At 39.7% G+C, this 27,496-nt stretch overlaps 2 protein-coding genes across 2 annotated transcripts; one reads left to right on the plus strand and one right to left on the minus strand.

The window, feature by feature from the left end:
* Positions 1-6,357: 6,357 nt before the first annotated feature.
* lipg (lipase, endothelial) lies at positions 6,358-12,103 on the minus strand. Its single transcript, XM_086315035.1, has 10 exons — positions 11,360-12,103; positions 10,276-10,466; positions 9,905-10,084; positions 9,048-9,159; positions 8,737-8,955; positions 8,368-8,610; positions 8,040-8,160; positions 7,375-7,602; positions 7,170-7,274; positions 6,358-7,060 (listed from the first exon to the last, which is right to left on the minus strand). The coding sequence occupies exons 1-10, from the start codon at positions 11,448-11,450 to the stop codon at positions 7,048-7,050; spliced, it is 1,503 nt and encodes a 500-aa protein (XP_086171161.1). The 5' UTR covers positions 11,451-12,103; the 3' UTR covers positions 6,358-7,047.
* A 3,408-nt stretch (positions 12,104-15,511) lies between these two features.
* On the plus strand, positions 15,512-27,464 carry LOC147317733 (E3 ubiquitin-protein ligase KCMF1-like). Its single transcript, XM_086315042.1, has 7 exons — positions 15,512-15,746; positions 17,512-17,679; positions 20,219-20,358; positions 21,783-21,884; positions 23,582-23,762; positions 24,986-25,304; positions 25,709-27,464. The coding sequence occupies exons 1-7, from the start codon at positions 15,512-15,514 to the stop codon at positions 26,034-26,036; spliced, it is 1,473 nt and encodes a 490-aa protein (XP_086171168.1). The 3' UTR covers positions 26,037-27,464.
* Positions 27,465-27,496: the final 32 nt, after the last annotated feature.

Here is a 27,496-nt window from a genome sequence, read left to right on the forward strand (position 1 = left end):
ATGTCACAATCCTGGGTCTGTTGACCCAGCGTTTTGAGTTTTAGTTTATTTTGATGTTTTTGGTTTATAGTTAAGTCCATAGTTAAGTTCATTCTATTATGCCCAAGTTACCATTATAGTTTCTTAGATTCCGCTTGTGTCTTCTACCCCTGTGTTTAATTTTCCCTTGCCTGTTATGTGTTTCATATCTTATGTCTTATATTGTCGAGTTTGTGTTGTCGTGTCTGGGTTCCATGCTGTTTCCTGTTTTATTGTGAAAGTCCCTGTCCTGTGTGCAGTGTCTAGTTTTGCTTCCTCTTGTCTCGTTGGGTCTGATTTGTCCCAGCTATGTTCCCACCTGTTCCCCATCCCCTTATTATCTTTCTGTGTACTTAAGTCCTCTGTCCTCCTTTGTTCAGTGTCAAATCGTCTGTTGTCTTTTGCGCTATGTCTCCATGTACAAGGTGTCTTTGTAGCAACGCCAGGTTTCATGTTTAGGGTTTTGTGTATCTTTAGATTCCTCAGTTTAGATTGTTTATTCTCGTCTTTGCTTGCCTTATGCATTATTTTGTATTTCTGCATCAGGGACATTAAACGGCTCCCTTTTTGCAAATTCAAGTTTTTGTTCCACGTTCCTTCGTGTCTGCATTCTGGGTCCACTATTCACTATTCATACAGTCTGCTTTGGCACACTGTGACAGGATGAAAATTTGAACATTTATGATTATTGTGAAACTTTCCAGGTTTTCCCTGGTCTTTCTCGCACCACTTCTCAAAAAATACATCTTGAAAAGTATTTGATATATGAAGCTAAAATTTCTTTGTACCATAACATTTTTATATAAATTGGAGATGGTTTCATGGGGAAAGCTCTCAAAAGTGGACAGAATGATCCAAATAAGATTTGAATGGTGTGCAACTCACTTTTATTTGAAATTAGTGAGTGTAAAAACATCTTTAAAAAGAGTAAAATGATCCTGGAGATAAAACCTGCCCACATAAATTTACTGAAAATCACTTGAAATCACAGGTGACTAATAACCCTCAAAACGCTCTTGGTCTGTCACAACATGGCATAACGGTGCTGATGCCACCCACACATTCTCAAGTACTAGAAGGAGACTTGTGGAAAATTCCCCCCATCACACCAGCCCCATCCTACACACACACACACACACATATCAACATAGGGACCAGGGTATATAATTACAGCCTCTTAAACAAACTTGTTATGTACCTGCAAAGCATAAACACTGAACTTAAACCATGTAGCCTCTGGGTGCTCGGGCAATTTATGATAGGCTAATGACAGTCATAGTGGGTGGCACCTTCCCACCCACAAACAATACTTTCCTCTTGTATGTGAACACATTTTTCCATCTGACGTCAATATATTTAGCATGTGCACAACACGCACCACTGTCCATGGGCAAAACAATAAATACAGCAAGAAGACGATTTTGGGGAAAGTAGCTTTGTACTTATTGTCACCAGAATTCTGCTGACTGTCATAATGCTCTAAACTAGAACCAAGCAAGATCACATTTATTACTGAAGGAGAATAAGAAGAAGGAGAAATAAGTAAAAACACTTTATTTACCACAAAAGTTGGGAAATTACTGTTTTACAAAATTTTATACATAAAAAAAATCATCCGATAAATCTCAATGAAAACAATTTACAAATATTTGCGTTCTCTTCCAGCATTAAAGATATGATCATATGAAGTCCTGTACAGTCCTGTGAAGAACACCACTGCATGTTAATTTGAAAGTAAGTAGAAGCCGGTTGCTGTGCCACATTGCTCCTTGCACTATAAAAGCAGAGGTTTTTGCACTTTGCTGGTCTGGAGCATTCATGTATGACAATACTGCAACATTCCTGGGAGTGGACATTCCATCAAATTTGTCATTTTTAAATACTAGCAGCTAGATGAAGTTTATGTAAAAATAATTTACAGCAACTTTTCTGCAATATCATTTACATCAAAAAGTGTTGCTGTTAATTCATTTACAGTGAGGTTTTGTAAATAAAATTACAGCAGCCATTATCGTAATGCTAATGACCATGTCAATAACTTTGACATTAAACATGTCAATCCTAGTATCTACTACTGTAACCTGAAGATGGCACTAAATGCAAAAAACCAAAGGTCACTAAAATCATAAAAGACAACCTAAAGTCTGGACCACAGTCTTCATAATCCACCTCATAACTACAGTGTCTATGTCACCATAGAAACAAAGATGGTAACGATCTAACACAAATCAGCTTTGTTGTGTTTGCAGTGTCACTTCAGAATGTCAGCTTTCTATCAGGTCAACTGGCAGCAAAAACATAAACAAAAAAAGAGTTATTTGTGGTGTACATTTCAGCAACTTTGTCCATAACCTCTTCTTGAGACACAGTAAGGTAATTGGTTTTTTTTCTGGGGTTGATCTGGGATTTGGTTCAGGGATATCAGAGTTCATTGTCTCTGTGAACCTGCAAGAACACTGTAACAAGAAAAGGGGTTAAAAGCAGTTCAAAAAGTTGCAATGAATGCCCAGTCACAGCTTCCCCTCATTGCTTAGCATAGCACTTGAGAATAATCTTGATTTTCTGTTTGATAAGGTGGGGTGGGAAAATAAAATTTAGCCTATTTCATAACAAACAAACAAAAAAAGTGTCTTTCATACAAGGCAGCAGCTGTAATCAAGTAAATATCCCTCCATCTTCACTTCACTTTGTTGTATTATGGCCAAAAGTGAAAATAAACTGCAAGTTTGTCACAGGTAAAGTAAAGAACATTTTATGGCTGTCTAATCTAGTTTAACCTGCCAGCCTTTTATTATAGCATCTTCAATGTGTAGACAATTACTTGTTCGGAGATGGTACAGCTTTAGACCCAACTTCACCAACTTTGTAACATCTCCTAGAAAATGTAGCAGATGTCTTCCTTGGAAACAGAGTTAGTACATGTGACCTCAGAGTGCTTTCCGCTCATGCCAGGCTGGCTTGCCAAAACCAGTGAGCCGTCAGCACACTTTGTACCGTAAACCCAGAGAGGTCAACATTCATTTCTGCTCAAAGTGTCTCTAATTGACCACTGTGATGTCATTGAACGCCCTAGAAACAAGGTTAAAGTGGTTCCTCCCTCCTGGCTATAGGGTCATGTGAGGTGAACTCCCCCGCTTCCCGCCACCACTCTGTGCTATTGATCGCACTGCAGTCACTGGTATAATGCCAACAACATAACATGTGGCAATGTACGCACAGCCACCCTTTAATCTGCAAGGCACGTGGCTCCAGGGCAACCAACAACACAGGACAGCTCATGTTGTGTTGCTGGGAGAAACTACAGAGCCACTGCTTGCAGGACCTTGCAATAAAAATATTTAGATTTAGATTTTCCAGGACATGCACAAATGAATTACAGCTGGACTGCAAATGTAGGACAGGTTTGCCTAAAACCTATTTTAATCACATTTCTGCTTCAGAGACCAGGCCCCATTTAAACAAGCATACACTGGCGAAATATAAACACACACATAAAGCATGTGGTCTGTGGCTGATTATTCATCTTGTTCTGCTATTTCTTGTTGAGTCTTTTAATTTCATGACAGTAGAACAGCTTTGTATTTAAAAATGACGTGAAATTTGGAAGAGATTCCCCCAAATCCCGCTGACTTTGGTAATCCTCTGACTTTACGTTCAAGGTTGTGAGTGAGAGTTTTTAATAGTTAGAGAGTGGATAAACACAAACTTGGTGCATACATTGATGTTCTCATCCAAATGCCGGGAAACATGCCAACATGCTTAATAAGGTGTTCACTGACATAACATTAACCTGGTACCACTGTCACTGTGATCATGCTTGGTTACATTTCTGCACTTTTGAAGAAACCAGCTTGATATCTGTCACTGCTTAGATGTGACAGATATCAAACCCAGAGAGGGTTTAATATCTGTCACAGCATAATGTGCTTAGCTGCCAAGCACATTATTTTGTTTTGGTGTAGAGGAGAGAAGGTGTATGAGGAAATGAAAAGCAAATTTTCATTTTCTCGCTACTTTAACCAGTTAAAGTGGCTTTGTGAGGTAGTATGTAATCTGCCTGTATGCTTATCTGGAAGGCCATGACCGATGTCAAATAGCTGTGGGGAAGCTGTGTCTGAATGTTTCTGTAACTTATACTTTGTGGAAACAGTATGGATCCAGAACTTTTTCTCAATAGTCCTGTATAAAGTCTCAAAAACATCATTGCAAAACACTCACTGCATGGAAGTGGCTTATTGGGAGTTTCGTGTTCTGAGAATAATGGTTTCAGTTTTGTAAGTGGAAAATCCCCTGAATTGTGGTATTTATTTGACGATATCGGGTACAAGCATGCTAACGTTAAATACATTTCATGGAAATTGTAAACACTTGATACTTTCAGAAACAGAATCTACAGACAAAGATGATAAACTTCAAAGAAAAAGACAATTTCTTTTTTGCTAGTTGGCACGTGCATACACTCACAAGTGCATTATATGGTAGCAGATTCACTTTTCAAGATGACTTTCGTTTGCAAATTTCTCATAACGATGGGTCGTGCAGGAGTTTCAAATGTGCGTGCGAAGTACTTGTTTCGATGCCTTAATCCAAACATGAACAGAAAATATCTGAATTAACAAAACATCAAAGAGAATCCTCAGGTTCAATTGTTTTAAAACTTCTATATCATGGGTTGTTATGGCTCCACCATGGTGATGGTGTGATGGTGAAAATTGGTGGACACAAAATGACAAAACTGACAGTTTTTTATCATTAAATTAAATAAAAATTTAATAAAACACATCAGTTTACAAAACACCAAGAAAGCAGAAGTTTAACCACCGCAAGGTTTGTTTGGCATTTTATATTTAACCATCAGAGGTTTTGAAAATGTTCTGTCTGTACTGAGGTTAAGATTCCTTTGCATTTTCATCATTTCTGAATAAGTCAAGATGCCAATAAGTTCCAGTTATAGAAAAGACATGTTTCAAACAGTGACTAAAAGCTAAAGGCTATGGCTTGTTTTCCATTCTGGAGGCAGACGACATTAATGGCATTAAAATACCCTATGACTATGAAACTGGAGTGAGTCACTGAAACAATATTGTGTGGTCAGCTTAGCGTGGTGGTAAAACCAGCTTCATGCCTTTAACCACAGACATTTTCTGAGCAGATGTTTGTTTGTCTTGGTGAAAATGGGTCAGCAGAGTTGTACACAGGCAAAAGTAACCACTGAAGATAGCAATCAGACAGCAGAACAGGAAAACAATTAAAACTTTGACAGAGATAGGAAGTCTTGATATAGATCATACGTAAATAGCTGCCAGGCAGCAGCGACGATCACAAGGACCCATCTCACGTTACATACAGCACATCTGAAGGCATTACTAGACCTAGAAATCTTCAAGTACACTATTTCACACACATCTGTCAGCTTATTACACTCTTTTCCCATGTTTAGTCAAGGCAACCGAGTGATATCAAGGGTCTAAATGTATTCAAAGAATTTCAGTGAAACATCACAGGATAGCAGTTGTGACGTAGATGTTTGTGAAGGAGTAATATGATGGGAAAAAAGTGAGTGAGTTTGTGTGTTTGTGTTTGGGGTGGGTGGGGGGTCCTGCTCCAGTAAATGGATGTCTCATTAAAGACTGGAAAAGCTTGTGGAAGGAACACATCCAGTTGGATATTAACTGCGTGTTGTGTTACAGCAGAATAAAGTGAGTCAACATGTATACAAGAAACAAACAAACAAAAAAAATTCTGCTCAGCTCAACCTATGCCATGGTTGAACCATGCCACTGTATGCTATGAACCATGAAGTGTCATAGGTTTTCCTGTTTATTCAGAAACTATAGCTTAGAGGAAGCAATGCTGACGTTTCTCCTGACATCTTTCAAGGCCTGAGAAAAAAAACAAATTTTACAAGCAGAGCAGAAATCAGAGTGTACTACACTGCAAATTTACCCCATGACATTTAGCCATTTCTTCTAGTTTCTCAGAATAGCATCAAACTCCTTTTATAATGAAAGGTGTTCAGCTTATATTTCAAATATAAAGTGAATCCTCACAGGAGGTAACAGGCGCGCTTGAAGTTCAAGCATCAGTTGCAGTGTGAGCTGTAAAAGCATGTTCTCACAAGCAGTAGTGGAGTCTTTTTCAGAAAACATTCACTTTCAGCGTTCTCCTAAAGTTGAGTCATACAGAAATGTCACATGAACATGACAGTGTGACAAATATACATGCGCTGATTACTGAAAAATCAAAGTGAATCTTCAGGTTAAATAGTTTCATCTTCTATGTTGTGAGTAGGCCACAACACCGATTTAATCTTGAAATGATGGACAAGGCACAAGCTGCTACAAACAAAGTGTGAATTTATTTCTCCAAAAGAAACAAATGTATTTACATTATGTACAGACACATCCCCTCAAAAGTAAGTCACATACAGTAACTACACACAAAAGCACAGAAAGGTAGGATCCAATAAGACTGACATCTCCTTCAATTAAACAGTGTATCAGTAATCTCTTTCAGCAGAAAGGCACACTTCACAGGTACAAACACGCACATTAATACACAAATACTGCATCTCGAAGAAACTCATTCAACATGCGCTCCATTATGGGGTGTGCTCTGATAAATAAGGTTGTCTTGCAGTGCTTTCATTTATTCATAAATAAATATTTTAAAAATTGTACAGTACAGTGACTATAACTGCTGGTGTGTCCACTGGCAGAAATCTCTACTTCACTAGTCCACACAGAGGAACTTTCTGTAACTTCTCAGGCAACCCACACAGTTGAGAGTGCCACCACTTCCAGGCTGTGCACCATTTTGCAACCGCCGCATGCTGAGAGAAACCCATCGTTCTTATTTTCAGAAGTCAGTGGAAACCTTCCACTAGAGCTGAACCCCCCCGCCCACTTTCCCCCTTCACCACGTGCTGATTAAGCCTAAGTGCTCAAATACAGAGGGCACAGCTTCTTCCTGATTCATGTTGGATTCCCCCATGGTGATGGTGCATTGGTTGTTGGGAGAGCCGAATTGTTACATGGGCACCCTGTTGATCAGAAAGAGCAGAATAATTACATACACCATAAACACAACTTTAAGTTACAGGACCAGGTAATGATAAATTTGAATTTTTCCAGTTTTTCAACTTTTCATACCGTTTTCTCGGTTTCGCATCCCAGCCATCAGGGCATTTAATAAAATTGATATATTCCCCTGGAGAGATTTCTGTTTTTGAAGAGTCTTCGGCACAGAAAGCATACCTGTAACACCACAAAGCATCAGTCAGTGTCTGAACAGATTAATTAAAATTAATTCTGCACCATTAAGACTGGCAACTGCAGTTTTGACCCTTCAGCTCACTTTTTCTGTGATTCTCCAGCTTTCACACGCATCCGACGAACTTCAAGCACGGGTTTGGAAGGGTTGGCGTTCCAGCCCCAGAAATTCTTCTTGATGTTTTTCCACATAGAGCTCCAGGAGTCGGATTCTCCTTCCCAACTCAGACGGATCCTGAGCACTTCACCGATCTCTTCCTCGGCAAAAACCAGGAAGGTGTTTGTCATGTTCAGACCAATGGTGTTATCGCGGCTGCACAAGTAGTAAGAAATTTGTTTAAAAAAAAAAAAACCACGTTAAAAGGAAGCTGTGTTTAAGTCCACCATTTTTTAAGATCAAGCATTTGCAACTAAAGTAGACCTCTAAAATAAACAGTCTTCAGAGAGCTGTCATATTGCCCTGGCACGCTTGTATATTTATGAAAACTGCTGTTCGCTTCAGTCTGCCACCAAATTTGTTGTACAGCCCAAGACCACTTTGAAAAAATTCAGAACAAGCACTCGAGTTGAAAATTCTAAATGTATAGAAATAATCTGATTGTTTCTCAGTACAACATTCAGTCAAAAACAACTACCACACTGTGCATACAGAAGGACTGTAACTGAGCCGTTAGCGATTTACACATTGTCATGTTGAGACATTGTGAAAGAAGACTGGTTTGGCAGGAAGGGTTTAGGTTTTGAACTTACACGTCAACAAACATATCAGCTGTGTCCTTGTGCTCGCCATACAACTTGACATTGAAGATGGGATCAGCATCATCAGACTGTTTTTTGTTGAACACGTGCATCTTCATCTGGTAGTGGTAGCCTTGAACAAAAAGCAAGAGTTAATACTTGATCTAGTGTAGGTGTGTGTACAGTAGTAGTTTACACTGCAACTGTAAAATCATAAAACAAGTTAGATATAGAGGTTAAAGATATGAAAACAGATTGGGTTATAGTACTTGCTTATCACTTTTGCTCTAGGAAGTACACGTCATAACATTTCACACATTTCATTCTTCTTGTATCTCACCTGCGAAAGGTGTGTCAGCCCGGGTTTTCAGATACATTTTACTGTTACGCCTCTTGCGCATTTTTGTGGCATTGTAGCCAATTTTGTTGCAGCGGTTTTTGCGACAGCTCAGGCAGATTCCCTTCTTGAAGCGGTCGGGCCCAGTGCACTGGAAGGCATAGCTCAGGTGCTCCTTGTTCATCAGAGAGTCCACAAACAAGTGCACAGCGCGCTCGTGTTCACACTTCATCACCTCCATGAAATCTAGAAAAGTTGAGTATAGTAGATTATAGTTTAAAGGTCAGTAGGATTCTTTTTCTTCTTTTTTTTTTTTTTTTTTTTTAAAAACATAGGGGATACATGCAAAAGTAAAGACTTTCAGCCACTTACTTCCTGCCACTGCCAGCACGTCCCCAAGTCCACAGCCCGGCTGCACGTCACCGCCATTAGGATAGATATCAATGTCCCCAATTGGCTGCTGGATTCCAATGCTCACACCCAAAGCCTCCCGAGTGTATGTGTGCAGAACATCCACAAAGTCGGCATCATCTGGTGAGAGGCGCTTCTCCTTCTCCACGCCCTCAAACATCGGTCCTGCTGGGTCTAGACCTATGAAGAACAAAGATTAGAAAGGTCAAGCAAATGAGGCAACCCTCAAATTAAAGGGCTATTTTTTCTGGCTCATATTACTTCCAACTTACCAGTGATTCTGCCAATGGTCCCTCGTACATGCATTCCTGCGTAGCCTGCCACATGAGCACCTAAACTATAACCAATCAGGTGGACATTCTCCAGAGGGAGCTGGTGCTCATCCTGTTTCAGGAAACAATAAAAAAATATATATAAAGATGTCAGCTGCTGCCACAGTGGCCTACAATGGACAGAGCCTGGATTTCAGCCAATGATGAGTTGTGCCTGCAGCTGAGCCAGGCTCAGTTAACCCGAACAGAATCCACTGATAGTTCCTTCCATGGAGCAGCGCCTCCACCCTCTGTCTCAGTGACACTCTTTGTCTACATTTACAACTACATGGCAAGATGCCTGAACGCTTTCTGAATTGCCTTTTATTTACTGATAAAATTTTGTAACAGTCCCACTGAATGGGAATTGTTGTCTTTGCCTTAGAAGTGCTAAATGCACTGATCTTATTTGGAAATTGGGAAAACGAACCATACAAACAAAAAGGTACTCAAAGCAAAAAAACAAAACAAGTATATTACGCTAAAAAAAAAAAGAAAGAAAAAAAAAAAAGATTTCAGAAATGGAGCAACCATGTTGTACTATATCAGAAGCACAATGTTACACTTTAAGGCTATGATGAAAGCCATTTATACATCAGTTCTGCAAATGAAGCCATTTTGCCTTTGATAAAGTTATGCACGAGTGCACCTTGGTGTCCACTGGGATGTTACAATTAAGTAGTTGCACATCAGTTTTCACTTTCTATAGTTTAAAAAAGAAAAGGCTGAATAGAAACCCACTGAAGCATTACTAATATTTGAATGTTTAGTTTTGGTACTCTGGGTGGGTGGGAGCTTCTTTAAATTACTGTACATACCTGAAGCCAGTTGAGCAGCGCTGCAATATCAAGGCCAACACCATAAGTGTGGTTGACTGCATCAGGGTATAGCTGCTGGGCCCTTGATATCCAATCAACAATCACCACGTTGGCTTCACTTTCACGTTGCATTAATGCAGAGACGAGCTTGTGCATCCAGTGTTCAAACATCCCGCTCATCTAAGAGGAAAGGACCGCAGAAGTCAGTCATTGGTCAGACTGTTAACTATGTAAGCATCTTTCTGCTACCCCCAACAATCAAAAATAAATAGTTAAAACATTTAAGCTTGATTCACCCTGAAGTCAAGAAAGTGACCTAGGAAGCCAAAGAAATAACCTAAACTACACAGATGCTTATCATTCATATGTACCGTCCAGCCATGGATGATGAAGATAGTCTTGGCTGTAGCATTGAAGCCACATTTCTCTAGACAGTCATTCTTGCCAGTTTTCAGGTAGCAGCCCTCCTGCTCCAGATCTAAGCTCTTTCTCATGTTGTACTTGATGATGCCAGCAACAGAGTGGCTGTCTGTTGACAAGTCATTCTGCCCACTGTCTTCACCTGAGGAGAAAAATGCACAATAATAAATATAAAAATCGACTGTTTATATTGTCTTTATTTTCAGCCTTTAGGGGCTGAAAAACAAAATAAACCTGCTTTTGCTGCCAAGATTTGCTCTTGAACAACGGTTAGGTGCAAGCTGGACTCAAGAAGCAGTAAAGTCATCGCTATGCTTCTTCAGTTCATCTTTTTCACAAATCTGCAGCTACAGCTCATAATTATGCCACAACTTAGCATACCTGTCTCAAGCCTGAGATTAAAACGCCTGGTGAAAGAAGCCGACTGTTTCCAAGTTTAAAAATAATTGCAGCCGTGCTTGATTTTAAAGATGTACAGTCCGAATTGGTTTTGAATAGGACGCTCTTAATGAACCGAATGAAGTCTGGTTTACCCTCGCAGCAAGTAAAGATCAGTTTTAGTTATAGCCAACATCGCACATTGTGTCAAGGAACTTCACAGTGTGCTCAACATGAACTCAACGCCCCAATGGGCCACACAGACCAAAATGATTTCAGCTGAGCTGGGTAATAAAAACGATCTCGTGAAGTCTGCAGTAAAACGCGGATTCAGCAGGACATGTTTCCAAGGGCAGCGCACAGACGTGGCGTTGTGTCCTGGCTCTACTTGAAGACTCCTTCCAAAAAGGACGCGTCGCCCTCGTGTCCTTTAAATCCATTCCAGTTTTTCTGCTTTGCTCTGCCCGCCACACTTGTTCAAATGTGTAATTTAGTCTAAAAATGACGCGCATTAATCAAGCGAGACGTGGGAGAATTTTAGGATTTTCTCAGGCTTATGATATATACCCCGCTGTATGCTAGACGTGAGGTTTTCACCCTCTCCCTTTATTTTAGAGAGCAATTAGCGAATGAATAGACAAAAAAGCCATTTCTTACCTTTAAGAACGGCGTTTTCCTCAGTTGCTGATGAAAAAAGAGGATAAGCACATAGTAGGAAAATCCTGATTAAAACGCTTTTATGATTCATTTCTCAGCCACAGATGAGTGTGGACGAAATGAAAGCTTTCTTAGGATATAAAATGTTTTTTGGTAGTACTGCCGGCAACGAGGTGCGCTGGTGAGCGATTGAAATTCAGTGGTAACAAAAGAGCCGGTGATGCGTTTTCGTGTGCGCCTGTTAAGAACCGGCTCCAGAAATGTGTAAGCTGTGAATGAAGCGTGTCATTACAGTTTTAAATAGTTTCTCCTTTCGGTCATCTGATCATCGGCTGATCTATGGCGGATCTTATTGGCCAAGCCCCCATTTGTTTACGTTGAAGGCGTGGAAAGGTTGAATGAATCGTAGTAGCCTATCTCACTTTAACCCTTAAAGGGTGTATAGGCGTCAGACGCAATTAATTGTTTTGTATTGGTCTGAAGATCATACAATTCCCGTCTTTGTTTTCTTACCGGACAGATGAGGGTAAAAATAGGCAACATATGACAAAAGACGCGAAAGGAATATGCAGACAAAAATTCAAGAAAACTCCAAGACACCCAAAGAGAATGCGAAAATACGCTTTCTTTCTTTTTTAAATTATTTTTTATGTTTTGCTCATCCAGAGAGCACTTCAAATAGAAATGTTCCAGGAATCCAGGAGGCGCTACTTCTCAAAAAAGAAACAAGCAAACAAAAACCAAAAAACAGTTGAACGCTGAAAGACGCACTGAAACGAGACGGCGTTTTTACAATACCAACATTAAAAAAAAATCCAGTCATACAAAGAATATCCAATGGGAGCTCTTATAGGAATATTTAAAAGGCTGCTGGTTGTATGGAGAAGGAAGGGGTCTCTCTCCCCCTGCCTGGCATGCTGCCAAATCATCAGCTTAGCTCGCAAACCAGTTTCAGTTGATGAGACGAAGAATGGGTGCACTCACGCAAAGGTCCCTGTTAAAGTGACACCACTGTTTTTTGTGTGCACACATCACCAGCTGGAAGTGTCATCTGCTACCCCAACAGCGCCTGATACCTGACATCTAAAAAAGTTTTTACGCATCTCTGCAAATAGTTACAGCGCAATTTCTTATGTTTTATTTTGCTTTTTTCACTACCTTAAGGCACTATAACTACACAGATCCTATCTGTCTGTCTGTCTGTCTAAGATGTCACTGCGTGTGTAATCTATCACATCGTGCAATCAAATGAGGGTACACACAGTACAGCTTTACGTAAATGAAAAACTAACAATGAGCCATCAGTGCACTGAAACAAGCAGTGATGGAAATGCCAATAACCCATATCCTTCATAGTGCTTCACTGCACAAATTGACCAAGAAATTATGTCCTTTTTGAATTTTTTTTTTACAATTTTGAAAAAAATCAGAAGACACACTAAAATGTATTCTTGAATGGAGGAGCGTGACACTGTGTGACAAAGGGCAGTCCAAAGTAACTTTTCGTATTTTTAACACCCATTTATATAAAAATGTATAGGAAAGTATATGTTTTGATTTCAGTAGGGCACTAAAGTTCAAGTGATAAGATGAGACAATGCACCTGACTGACTCAATACTACATTACTTGATCCCCTGAGGGTTCCAGGTGCCTTTCAAAACATTCAAGGTTGCCTTATAACAAAAAAAATTCACTGTCTTTGTGAGTCGTAAATTGAGGAGTAAACCTGGAGGTGGCAAAGCTGAAGATGCTAAGATTTCACCTGAAAATGACCAGAATGTACAGGATCAGAAATGATTATATCAGAGGGCTATAGCTTAAGTTGAGCGCTTTGATGACAAAGTTAAAAAGACAAGGCCAAAATGGTCTGAAGTTTAGGAGCAGAATCTTGTATTGGATGCGTTCGGGAATGGGGAGCCAGCAACGCTGGATGTGAATAGATATAATATGATTGGTGGACTTCAGGTGCATGTGATGAGTCTGGCTGGAATTATGTTGTTAAGTTGTTTGGTAAGACTGGAGACATAGATATGCAGATCTGCAAAGTATTTATTTACTTTCCAAGCCCATATACTGTGCTAATATAGGTATCACACTGTGCTGTGTGAGATCTATGTGGAAAAAAAGGCGTGGGTCAGATGATTACCTCTGTGACGTCTGTGCATGTTTGGAAACTTTCCAGTAGTAGAGCATTGCCCTGTGTTCTTTCACCTCTGGCAAATAAGTAAATATGAGATACAATTTCATGGGGTATTATAGAGTTCCCCAAGGTGTTTGAGGTCTAAAACTAAACATTTCTCTGTATGCTGTGGAAATAATAAAATTAGAAAGATTGTAGTTTAGAGGTCAATATATGTTTTACCAGATAAACTTATTTTTTTCTGCTTCTTATTAAAAATTAAAAAAAAAGAAAAGAAAAGCTTGTGGACTTCCCAGAATCAAGCTGATGTTGTACATTTGCGTCAAATTTAAAATAGCTTTGCATGCACAATTAAAGTTATTCTTTCCATCCACATACCTCAGCAAGCTGCCAAATGTGTGAGCCAGTTTGATTCTGCACTTTGCTGACCTGTCTTGATTTCGCTCTACAAGGTCTGCCTGGCAAGAAGCAACAATGAGGCACTGTGAAATACAAAAATAATCAGCAGTTCTCCAGTATAATTTAAACATCTTCATCTAGTGCAGCCGTTACTCCTTCCTTAAATTACTGTCAAAAACTTCAATTTTGAGCCATGAAGTTAGAACAAAGCTTGCAGTGTTGGCAGACCACTGAGATGACATCCTGGCAGCAGCAGCTTCTCAGCAGAACTCACACACAAAGCTTTTAGATGTCTCAGTCTTGGTGTGTTGAATAAAAATAAATGACTAAATAACAAACTTCCAAGATTAAATACCTTTTGACGTTATGTGTGGTCATCCTTGGTTTGGTCTGGGGAGTAGATCCCTTTAGAGTTGCATCAGGAACAACACCTGGTGTATAAACGTCTGCCAAATCATCATGCTGAGCAACCCGCTGTGGTGACCATTTGTGAATAAGGGAGCATCTGACAGTAGCTGACATGATCAAATCAAGCCTCCCAACTAATATTGTATGGGCACCCACCAAACAAGCTTTGGCACCAGGACAGGGATGTATGATCTCAATTCAATTCTTTATTTATTTGTCACATGTAGTTATAACTAGTACAACACACAGTGAAATGTTTTTTCCGGCTAAAAAGTACTCCCCCCCCGACTGTGCATCTTACTAAACTTATAATAAAAAATATCTATATAAAAGTATAAAAATGTATAATATCGTGCAAAATATTACGCTGTAATAGTTAAGAGCTATAGTGTACGTATTTACATAAATACAGATGTATATGATAAAGTACAAATAAAAATAAGGATAAAACTCAAAGGAAAATTATATACTGTGTATGGAATTGTCCATCATGTTGTCCGATTTGTGTTTTGATTGAGGAGTCTCACTGTTTGTGGGTAAAAACTCCTCCTGAACCTTTCAGTTCTTGTTTTCAGGCTACAGAGGCGTTTCCCTGACCTCAGTGGCCTGAACAGTTTGTAAGCAGGATGGCTGGAGTCGTTAGTGATCCTGATGGCCCGGGATCTGGGGGCGTTGGAAGAGGATCCTTTGAGATTTGGATCTGGTTTGGTGGGAGCAGATTATTCCACCTGATATCCTGACCCAGCATAACATTTCATTGTAAGGCAATGATGAAAATTCACCTAATCTGTCAGTTATTCTAATGCTGTGGCTGTTTGATGATGCTAAAAATTAAATAAAGTGGGTAGAACTGGAATGAGCAATAATTAGAGGTCACGACACCTCATCTGCATCCATCTCAAACTATCCCTAACACCCAGTCATCTGTCACACCAACCCGCTCAATGTTGTCCTTTACTACATTCATGAACCTGCTCAACCGGAGCTCTTCCTCACTTTAATCCCGTCCTTCCTGGTCACACAATGAAAATCTCATTATCTTCAACTGTTCCAACTCCAGTTGCACCTCCTGTTTAATGATTTAAAAAACACTTGTGAGAATTTTCAATGCTGAAATTCACGGTAAATTAAAAAAGTGAGAACTAAGGTCACTATAGTTCATCCACAAGCGACCCAAAGCAGCATTTGTGGTAAAAAAAATAAAATGGAACAACAGCGCCACCGTGTGCATGGAGTGACAATGCACTGGACAGTGACACAGCAGGAGGCGGAGGGAGAAGGAGAGGGAGGGGGCAGCGAGCCAGACCGGATCCTTCATGAGGGAAGAGGCCAGGGAGAGCCAGCCAGCCCCGGCTTCTCTTCTCTTCACTCATATTATTTTGCATTGCAAGGCGAAGGAGCCCGAGCAAGGGGCTGCGCTAGGATGTCCCGTCATGAAGGTAAGAAGGTGCTTTAGCACGGAGGTGGAAGCAGAGACGGGATTTGCGATTAAAAACGATGACAGCTCACCGCTAGCTAATGTTAGCTAGCCGAGAATTCCTTAGTTTGCAGCTCATCCTAGCTAACGTAGGCTAGTGTTAGCAGCGAGGTTGCAGTGAAATTTCGTGGGGGCACATTATGGCTGCCGGGAGAATTGGTGTCTAATCATAACGGACTCTTGGAGTTGGTCTTCTCTCTTCAGAACATATGCACTACTCTGTTTTAACTGACCAAAACAACGCTGACATATAAGCGGAAGGAGCTCCGTATCTTTAGCTAAGTGTGCTAGCTAGCCTGGGAGATGGGTAATGTAGGTTAACCTTAACGAGCCGGGGAGCGAGGGGAGTGTCGAGAATAGGAAACAGAAGCGTGGAACGCGACCCAGATGGCGTTATGGGTTTGAAACTTGTATGTCGTAAACGTTAGCTAGTTTCAGCCTCCTTCCTGGTCATTGCTGGCCTGCTGAATCAAGTTTCGCAAGCTAACATTTAGCAAACTAACATTCACGTCGTCCTTGTGGCCAACCTTGTTAGTTATTAGTGTTGAGTAGATGTCTTGCAGTGTTGTTAGAAGACGTTTCTGATCACAAACCGGCAAAAAATTGACTTGGGTAAAGTCTACCATTGATGACTTGCCTGTGAGCTAAGAGTTAAGTTGTTAAATTGTTAGCCGGTTGCGAAGGTTAGGCCGGGCGGCCTTTACATGCCATGCCTGTGTTGTTGTTGTTTTTAACTTTGCTGTCAGTCAAGGTGTTTGTGCCTGAGTTATATCATGAAGGGGTTACCGTTATCACACTCGTTTATATACCTTTTTACAGCTTCATAGTTATGAATGGAGATATTAGGGGGGGTTACACAAACCAGTGTCATGCCATGCGTACACTGTGTCTGTACGACTGTCGTAGTCAATCAAAAAGTGCCCGGACTTGACCACAGTCCATCTCACATGGCGCATTACATGTATGTAGGTACTGAAATGAAGACAGTGGTAATTAGTAATTCACTGTTGTGAATGTAGTTTTTACTTAAACATTGATGGGACTTGGACTAAGTGTAACACAGTAACACTTTATTTATAAATTGTGCAATAAATAAACACTTGTAAGGAACATAGCCAAAAATCTACTCCAAGTCACCTATGCCCACCACAACACAAGCAAATATTGAACAAAACGCTTAGCCAACTACAACAAAACAAATGCACAAGAAAGTAATGCAATCCAGTATGTTACCACAAGAGTCGACTTCTCTCAAAGTCCCAGTTCAGACTAAACAGTGCTGTCTGTGCACTTAATATTTATTATAAATTATCTTAATGAACATTGAATTATCTCGATTGTGTTAGTTTTAATGTTGAGGCAGGAATTCTGCAGCGATCTGCAATATTCTGGCTCAGGACTGAAAAATCAACTGAATATCCATTACTTTAAAATCTTCCAACCAGACAATATGTAGTGGTAATGTTTCTGTAAATTTCCAATGTAGGTATGTTTTGAATATTATTCACTGCAGTTTAACTGAAGTGGACATACAAGGAAAAAAATATCAGTTGTAATCCAGTGAACCTAATGGTATCAGAGAAACTGTGATAAATTGTATCCAGTAATAAATCTGGCAATCCTCAAAAGATGAAGTTTTCAATTACTTGATTTTGAAAATTAATTAAAGTTGATTAACTGTCACATCTTCTAACTTTTCTCTCTTCTGTTCTCCTGTCTTCACTCAGGTGTGAGCTGTGATGCATGTTTAAAGGGTAACTTCAGAGGACGACGTTACAAATGTTTAATTTGCTACGACTATGATCTTTGCGCATCGTGCTACGAGAGCGGTGCAACTACAACCAGACACACGACAGAGCATCCCATGCAGTGTATATTAACCCGCGTTGACTTTGGTAAGTAAAGATGATATGCATGTCATCCATGTCAACAGACAGTCAGCTAAAAACCAGGAATGAGAATGGAGTGTAGTTGAATTTATGAACATTTCTCCATTAGTTGAAATACTGAGCCTCAAATTACAGACACAGTGCCTGTAAGCCAGTTCTCATAGAGGGTAATTGCCTGTTGTATTTCACTGTCGAGTCAACTGAGGGACTGTAAACTGTCAAGCAATCAAACATGAATTTATCAGCTGTTAAAGAGGGATGATGTGTGCTCATATGGTGTGTTGAGTGATAGTCCAGGTATGGGCCAGGTGTATGAGGGAAGGGGAAGGGGAGGGGGGGGGGGGGGGGTGACAAAAGATGGAGAAATTATGAGCTGTTTTCAAACTTGGTGCAGTGGTATTTTTTTTTTTCCTTTAAAATGTGACAAATGCTAAAGAACTGAATTGTCTTGGGATGGTCACGACTGCCAGTTAGGGCAGAGCGGTAATACTGGCAGTGTTTTTTTTTTTTTTGTTTTGTTTTGTTTTTTAATTTTATAAACCTCCCTTCACTAGATTTTATAAGATTGCAAAAGTGCAATGTCGTATGTTATCTTTTCCTGGCACTGGCTTTTGTTTTCAGATGGGAAGGCTGCTCCCAAATGGCTTAACAGTGATGGATTTGACTCAGCCTGAGGAGTTTTTGGGAGTGTGTTGTTGGCCTTCTGGGTTTGATTTATCACTGCATAACTGGAATATTTTATATTGGCAGCAGTAAGGATTAAACTTCTCCAAATCTTTTAATATTCTTAATTCTTTAATTAAGCATTCGGGTAAGCGTGGTACAATCCAAATTTCTTTCGATTAAATGGGCCATTTGTCTTCCTTTTGGACGACTGCTTCTGTTATTACTTCTTGTCTTGATGTTGTGAAATATGTTACCGTTCAGCTTTTCACACATTGAAGATGCTCTTTTTCAGCCTGGTGAAAAAACAAATACAAACAGCAACTGTTGCTGAAAACACAACAGAAGGTGCAAGCTTAATAAGAGGTTTTCTTTTTTTTGGCAGTGATATTTTATTGACTTTTTGCAAGCATTTTCAGTGAGCCTGCTGGTTTTCCACCAACTGAGCTATGTCTAAAAAAAAATAATTGATGATTAGAATTCTTTTGATTATTTGGGGAAATGAGACCCCTGCCATGAGTTGTTGTCATACATGTAGCTAGTAATAGGTGATTTCTTTCTCTTTAAAAAAAAAAAAGCGATGTGAAAGAAAAGGTGTGCTATAAATTGGTCTCTGTGAAATGACCCGTATCAGCAGCTTTTCTCAGCACCTCTATAGAACTATTCAGGGTATGTGAACATTAAAAATTTCTGGTATAGTTTTAGCGTTGTGCTCAGTTTATTTTTCTTTTTTTCAGAGCTGAAACTTTCACACCAGGTCTAGAGTCAAATCAAGATGGTGTTTTGTTTTTTTTTCCCCCACAGATGTTTGTAAAGACCAAATTTAAAAAAGGAAAAAAAAAGCTTCCATAATCAAGAAAAAGCGATGACTTATTTGCATTCAAATAATAATTCAAATATTTGCATCATTGCCAGTCTAACACAGGGCTAACACAGAGACAGGCTACCACACGCACATTAACACCTTCAGCCAATTTGTTTAACGTGCTGCTGCCCAATTCAGCCCAGTGATGGTTTTTCTTCCACTCAGTTTTTGAGTTTACCTGCAAATCAAACTGCCTAAAGCAGCTCAGAAGTACCTTTTTTTTATTTATTTATTTTTATTATTTAACCTATGCTCACATTAAGGAAGAATTTGAAGTAGCAGTGGTGTTGCTGGACAACACAAGTGTTGATTTTTAAAAAGATGGTATTATGGACTGTAGAATGAATATAGATGAGCATGCATCTATAAATGCATGTTTTCATTGCTTTTCATTGATTATCCCTGAAGACTCGTGGCAAGGAACACATCTTTAAATTTTTTAATTCAATAAATATCGGATCTTTAAGTTTATGATTAGTTGTGTTAAACAGTTGACATTAACCAATATTAATCAAGGTTTATAGATTAATGAATATTAACTGTAATAAACACCATTTTGAGGGGGGAGGGGGTTTGTTATTTGCGAGTGTTAACTATGAAAGTAGGAAAAGTGAAATTTGCACTTATATTTAACTCAAACATAACCCCAAAGTTAATGCTAATGTTGTTGTATGTGTTTTTTCTGTTGTTGTTGGTGGGTTTTGTTGTTGTTTTGTTTTTTTAAACAACTAATGGAGTGCTGAGTAGATCTCTCATTAGGAGCTAAATGTTCTTCTTAAATGGACTGTTGTAGTTTGTAACTATGTCTGTAGATGGCCTACTTGCTGATGGTTTCATGTGCATGGGTTTATTTATGTTTCCTGGTATATGTAAAGGGTAAAAATACTGTAGTTAACAGAGTATCTTTAATTGTGTTTACATTTTATAGCATACTTGTAGCTTTAACTTAAACTCTTGCATTTAAATGTTGCTACATAACTGACACTACATGGAATGTGGGTGTTTATTCCCTCCCAGACTTGTACTATGGTGGTGAAGCCTTCTCGGTGGAGCAGCCCCAAGCCTTCACATGTCCCTACTGTGGCAGAATGGGCTACACAGAGATGTCCCTGCAGGAGCATGTGGCTGCAGAGCATACAGAGACCTCCACAGAAGTGGTAAGTTGGTGCTCCATGAAATTAAACTTGATGTTTGTGCAGATATTAACAGCTGCATTTCCTTCAATATTATCTTAACTAAGCAAACTGAATCAGTGTCTGAGTGGGCCTCACATTGCAGGATCTTGTTGGGTTTGTCAGCATGCATTTATGTCATATTTATTGTCTTGGTTCACAGTATTATTGTTGAAAGTCCTTGAGTCAGTTTCTGAGTCTGAAATAAGAATCAAATTGCAAGTCATGGCAGACTTTGCAGCTCTATTTATAGCTTATTCTTTTTGTACAGTCAACAAAAACACCACCACCACTGGCTTATACAGCTGAGACTGCACGTGAGCTTTCCAAGCTGTTGACTTAAAATGATTTTTCAGTTATGGCTTTATATTTGTTTTCTCATTCTAATAAGGGGAGAACTAGTTTTCTATGTGTGCAATTTGTGAGAAAGGCGCACGAGCAGACAGGGAGACTGAGAAAGTACCGGGGAGGCACAATCTGTCCAGGAACACCAGATGAAAGTTAGTATATTAATTGTTAAAAGTCATACAGTCCCCTTAGATACCATATAAGGCCAAGAACATATGTAGCTAAAGGCGTTCTCAATAAGTTTTTATTCGAAAATGAATGAAATTTAACAGTATGTCTTCCCCACAGGTGCAGACAGCCATTGTGTAAAAACACTGTTAATGTCTCCTTATGTTTGCAAGTGACACAAAATCCTTGTTCTTTGAATATATGAGGAATTGCCTACCTGCTCTGGTTAAATCAACACTGCAGCTTAGCTTGGATAATTTGAATTTTCTTCCTTTTTAAATGTACAAACAAAAATTTATCACATTGTGGAAATTTCTAATGTGATTACATTAGAAAAAATTGTGAAAAACATTTCCCTGGGGAAAAAATGACAGCATTGAATAAACAGATTTTTATAGATAAATTTTAAAGATAAATATCACTTAACAAGTGAGGAAGATGGAACTGTGAACGATTAGCTGCCATTCTTTCTGTCATGAAACTCTCCCATAGATATCTCTCATTATAAAGTCTCAGGTGTCAGTTCCTGTCAGATGACGGCGTGAGAAAGCACAGCAGGTATCAGTCTGTCACTACTGCAGAAAATTGGCATTGAAATAGTAGTCAGAGTTTACAAGGTATTAAAATATTGATGTTTTTATTAATGTCATTGTTACAGCCAGTGCTGTGCAGCATTCTGATGTTTTGATGGCAGTCTGTGCCTTTTAAATTAATTTCTGTTGGATATATTCCTTTCACATGCAGGTTTCACTTTACTGATATTACATTTCTTCGTGTTTAAGCACAGTGTTTGTTTAAGAGGATTTAATACCTCGTGGTGAATGTTGAGTGTGAGGTGAAGTGTGTGTGTGTTGTGAAAACTAATGTGCACACTCTGTTTTTCTGTCATTTAGATCTGCCCCATATGTGCAGCACTTCCTGGTGGTGACCCAAATCATGTGACAGATGACTTTGCTGCTCATCTAACACTTGAACACAGAGCACCCAGAGACTTGATATCCTTTTCAAGTACTTTAAGTACCATCTCTGCAGATATGAAGTGACATTAGCTGCATTGTGAAAGAAATGCTGAGTTTCATGTCATTGAACTACCCTTGTCTATTTAAAGATCATTGCAACAAGGAGGCATCTGTTCAGTGGAACTGACATTTGTTGATATTTTGCTTACAGTATTAAAGCCTACTCTGCATGACAAGCCATTTTAACATTAACATTTTATTTATGTTAATAAAATCTTTAGCAGTTTGCTGGTGATCTGGTGCATAGACAATGCACGACAGTGAAGGCACATGGACTAATTATCATGCCTCAAAAACAAAAATATGAACACATGATTAAGTGGTAAATTAATAGCATGAGGAAATGTGGCTAAAACAGATCAGTGGCACTTGTGTTTTCAGCTTTTTTCCCTTCTTTTTTGTTATTTGGCTGTTTCAGGTTGTCATAGGGGTTTCCACTGATTTTGATGCCTAGTGGCATTGTCATTGATATTTGCTCAGGATTTATCAATACAATCTGGATCCTTATTGATACTGATATTGTAAATACTGTACTGTTTTCCTCTACTGGTTACTTTTATTATTTCTCATTATATATAAATCCATGGAGCCAAAAGCTGCAGTTTTTTTTCTACTCTTGGCTCTGTAAGATGCCAGAAAAGAGATGAAGAAAAAAGTGCTGATGGACAGAAACATTACAGTAGACTTGTTTTGTGAAAGAGGAAAAAAATGTATAATGGAAACACTGATTTGCATTGTTTTATCACCTGATTTAGATTTTTGTTGATGATATAACTGCAGAAGGCAGTAACATGTTAGTGGTTCAGAAATCAGTGCAGGAAATAAGACCTTCATTCACTTAAGCATTATCTGGGAAATTTCTCTACTCAAAAAAAAATTAAGTAGTCTTAGGAGTGCTCTTATCTGATCCGTTACTTGATTGCTATTAAACTTTGCATAAACCCAAGGCTCTGTCAAGGCGTTTTAACTAATTAGATTCCAGACATGCATGCTTATCTCCTTCATTCCTTTGAGGATAAAAATGCAGACACATTGTAACTTAAATGAGTAAATGACCACTTGTGCAAAGGTTAAAGAAGCTTCACCTCCTCCCAAAAAAGGGACATTCATTAAATTGAGCTAATTGTCTAAATGGCTAAAATGTGATTGTCTACTTAGCCTGTCAGAAATCAGCTGAAAAGCACACTCGTGAATAGACTCGGACTGACAACAGCAGTCTGGCTGCCTATTTATAGCGTACTTTGAATGGGTGCAGTGAAGAAAACCACAAATGCAAAAATATAGTTGAATGAAACGTAGCTCAAACAAGTCCTTTGACAGCTTCACTGACAGAGCCATAACTTTTGATTGCGAGTCAGCAAAGTTCTTTGTCTTCTGTGTTTATGTTGACATGAGAGCTTTATGCAGGTATTGATTGCAGATGGCTCATTAAAAGTCCTGGGAAGCATTTAGAGGCGTGGCAGCGATAGTTTTGAGCTACATCTCGCTTATTAACTGTTCGTTTTTTAAAAAGCAATTTTATAAGCAAGAAATATCTGTTATTCACAATCAGGCACATTTTGAGGTTTATGGATTATTTTTAATTGTACTTTTTTTTTTATTATTCATAAATTTTTGACTTTTAGTTGTATCAATATTATGCTCTTGTTTTGTTCCTTGACGGCAAGCATCACGATGAGTCCAGTGGCGTGCGGCATGTGAGGAGGATGTTTCACCCCGGGCGCGGGTTAGGGGGCCCGCGAGCCCGCAGGTCTAACATGCATTTCACCAGCAGCACCACAGGGGGGCTTTCCACCAGTCAGAGTTCATCACAGAGCTCCAACTACAGCAGAGAGGCCATGGACCCCATAGCAGGTTAGTCACACATACACTCAAAAAAACTTTTTTTTTTTATTTTTTTTACTGGATTCAGGAAGTGCCTGATGATTTCTTCAGTATGAGTGTATGCAAGAACGGTTCAATAAAGTACCCAAGCCATTTCAGGGTAATTTTTAGTTCCTCTTCCATGATAGGTAATCTCCCAGCACGACAGTAAACGATGAGTGACGTATGTTGCGCTGACTTGAAATGTAAATGCCGCACCAGAAAGTGTTATTTAAAAAAAAAAAAACAAAACAAAAAACGGGGAAAATATCCTGGTAGCTCTGTAAACGATGGGTTTTAACTTTACGAAAACCCTTGGAAATCCAGGCTTTATTGAGCTTAACTTTAGTACATTTGATGCAGTTTTTAAATAGTCTGAACCCACCAACCAGTAATGTCACCTCACCAAGGTTCAAATGCTGCTCCCCAGTGTGTAGTTTTCCCTTAGTCCCCAGTCCCAAAGCACCTGTTATTACAGGCTTCCTGTGGGGCACATAATTGTAGAGCAAGAAGCTGCAGAGCCAGGTGCAAGTCAGACAACAAATTATTACAGTAAGACACTAAAGGATTAATTTATCTTTATTGTTATATGCATTATCATATAGGTCTGACAGGGAAAGAAAAAGTGCGCTCAATACTAAATCAGGTGTAGCATGTTTATTAGGTTTTCTTTAGTATATTTTCCTCCTCACAAAAAAGGGTAAGCTAACTGCTGTAGCTTGGGTATTACAAACCATTGCTACTTGTGTCTGCATGTACTTAAGTGTTGTGTAGATGGTAAAGAAATGTGTGGGTAGAGTTGTTGCTGTAGCAATTCCTTGATTATCCTGTTCCCAATTTGAATCTGGTTCAGTGCTTGGCATTCGCCATGTCAGCTCCAGCTGTGCCATAATGAGGGACCCTGTTCAGTCTGCCTCACACACGGGTACCAGCCGCCTCTCTAATGACCCACTATACCTGCTGAGCCCTTGATCCAGCTCATCGAGTTTTAGCCCTGAAAATCACATTTGTCTTTTGATTTGGTGTGCTGGTGACAGTATAACTAATCAGTGCATATTTTGAGGGATAAAACGCTTGACCGACTTGATATATTATTTTGAAAATAATAAAATATTGCTATCTTTTAAAGAAATGTATTATTGAGCTATCATCTGTAGTTAGTATGATCAGCTTTAATGCTTTACACTGACCACTGTTGTTTTCTGTTCCTCCAGAGCTTCTGTCTCAGTTGTCGGGGGTACGGCGTTCAGCAGGAGGTCAGCTCAGCTCGGGCCCGTCTGCCTCCCAGCTCCAGCAGCTTCAGATGCAACTCCAGCTGGAACGCCAGCAGGCCCAGGCAGCACGTCAACAGCTGGAGACTGCCCGAAATGCCACCAGAGGTGGCGGCCGAGCCAATGCTATTCTAAATACCAATTCAGCCACTGCAAACCCCAACCCAAGCGCCAACCATAATACCAACCCAAGCCCTAACCCGGGCCCACCCGAGCCCAACACACAGCATACTGCACATAGCTCCCAGTTTCTACTCAGCAGGTGTGCCAGTTTTAAATGTTTTTATTTTCAAGTCTCTTTTGTTTTTCTTTTTTAAATGTATTTTACTTATTACCTGTGTTTAGAAATTCTTTCTGTGCAGAGAACGTGGAAATTGAGTGGAAAAATTAGCAACAACCACGTGCATGCTCGTTTGAGTATGTATGTGTGATCCACTCATTGGTTCACAGCTTAACATGTGATCAGAAACTCCTTTTAAATCTTAGTTTGAGGCAGTTATCTGCAAGCATTACGTTTGGCCCCTTTGTGGAAATTTAAAAACCTCTAAATCTTGTGTCCAGTAGTAGACGTTTTGGATTTTTCAGTGCGGAATAAGTAGTTACAGGATTTTTATGTTACAAATAAATTTCTTATTCTCATCACTCCTTCTGTCTCTCTCTGTGCAGGCTGAACGAACCACGGCTGTCTGAGGCAGAGCGCCAGGCGTGCGAGGCCCAGTGGGCCGACAGGAGCCTGTTCGTGACGGAGCTGCTGCTGTCCACACTGTTACCAGACGAGGACGCCTCAGCCTCCTCCTCCGAGGACGAGGATGACTGTCACGGTTCGTTGCGGAATTTCGCTGACTTCGAGGCCATGGGTTGTGTTGAGGTCATGACCTTAGACGTGGCGCTGGAGAACCTCAACCTGAAGGAGACGACCCCAGCTACCAAGACGACGAAGACGACAACTAAAACGGCACCAACGAAGAAAGAGCCTCCTCCGCCGCCTCTTTGATGACATGGCCCTTCCCTCCCCTCAAAACCACCATTGTAACTGGCTGACTGCGGCGTCAGTCCAACTGCCAATGGATGACAAAAAGACTGCAGTTCTTCTTGGCTTTTTTTTTTTTTTTTTTTTTCCTCTCAGTGATCATCTGTCAGTGATCATGTCATTTCAGCTCTGTTGCTCCCCACTCCACCCCATGTTTTATGTTGTCCATTGAATAAAAGTAGTGAGACGAGAGAATGTGAAAGCAAGAGTGGTGGCTGCGTGAGAGAAAGGAAAAATAACTATATAAATATATTATAGAAAAATCTATATGAAAGTTGATAATCAAATCCACATAACCCGTGTTTCCTTTAGCAGATGAGTAAAGCGTAGTTAGCCATTTTAAGAGAAACTTGTCACACACTCCACTCACCAAGGGAGAGGAGCAGACAGAAGCCTCTCTGGTAAAAACGCTGCTGTGTATTTATAGTTATAAATTAAAGAAGTGCTTGGATGGTTTACCACAACTTAAGCATGAGCTTAAATCACCATGTGCCCATTTTTAACTGCACAGTCACTAGACGGGGAGGTCTTTCTCTTTTTGTTCGTACACCTGAGTAACTGTACATTAATGGTGCTGAGTGCCGCATCGCCGGCACTTCACCGCACACACTAGACACACACACGAACACAGACTGATGACGGCGTTTGGTTACCTTCAAGTCCAATCTCACCCTCCTCCCTCCCCTTTGTGTGACATTACCTGTTTTGGGTCATGTGACCTTGCTTTCTATCAACTGTGGGCACTTTGGTTTTGAATTGCATATCCAGTGTCCATTTGTGTACACTACAGATGCTCTACATAAAAGCGATACACAACTTGGAGGCAACCAGAGATGAAACTATCTCAGCAGTGTGACAGTTTTCAGGCCTTTTCTAACATGGAAGAAACGTGACCCTGTTCTTCATGTGGTTGTTTTTTTTTGTTTTTGTTTTTCATCTTCTCCCTCCTTTCTCTCTTAATGAAGATCAGATGCTACTTTCTCAAGCTTCCAGTGATCTGAGATTAATCTTCTCTCCATTACTCATGAATGCAAAGATTACTCATCATGTGACTTGAAGGAGAGAATCCTGTATTGCTCTTTCCATTAATTTCTCTCACTCAAAACGATCTTTGTATGCCTCCACTGCTACCTGAGGAAATGCAATGTATGTTTTTTGGCTTATCAAAGAAGCCAAATCACAGGGTAAACCTTTCAGTTTGGAGGACAATAAAAAATGTTTTTGGATGGAAATGAACTAACTCAATCCTGCTCTCTGGTTTGTTTGTTTGGTTTTTTTACTTTCTTTTTTTTTTTTTTTTTTCTCTCAGTTGCTAACTTCTTGGCGAGCATGTACAGAACATGGTTACAAGAAAAAGAATAAACGCCTATCTTACAGGTCAAGGCATTCTCAGTTGGTCTTCTCCTGTCCTCATTCACAGCAGC

This window comes from Aulonocara sp. 'chitande type north' Nkhata Bay, linkage group LG12 (assembly GCF_057382095.1).
Source record: "Aulonocara sp. 'chitande type north' Nkhata Bay isolate Kocher_YH1m ecotype deep benthic linkage group LG12, A_spYH_male_GT1.1, whole genome shotgun sequence".
Classification (NCBI taxonomy): Eukaryota; Metazoa; Chordata; class Actinopteri; order Cichliformes; family Cichlidae; genus Aulonocara; species Aulonocara sp. 'chitande type north' Nkhata Bay.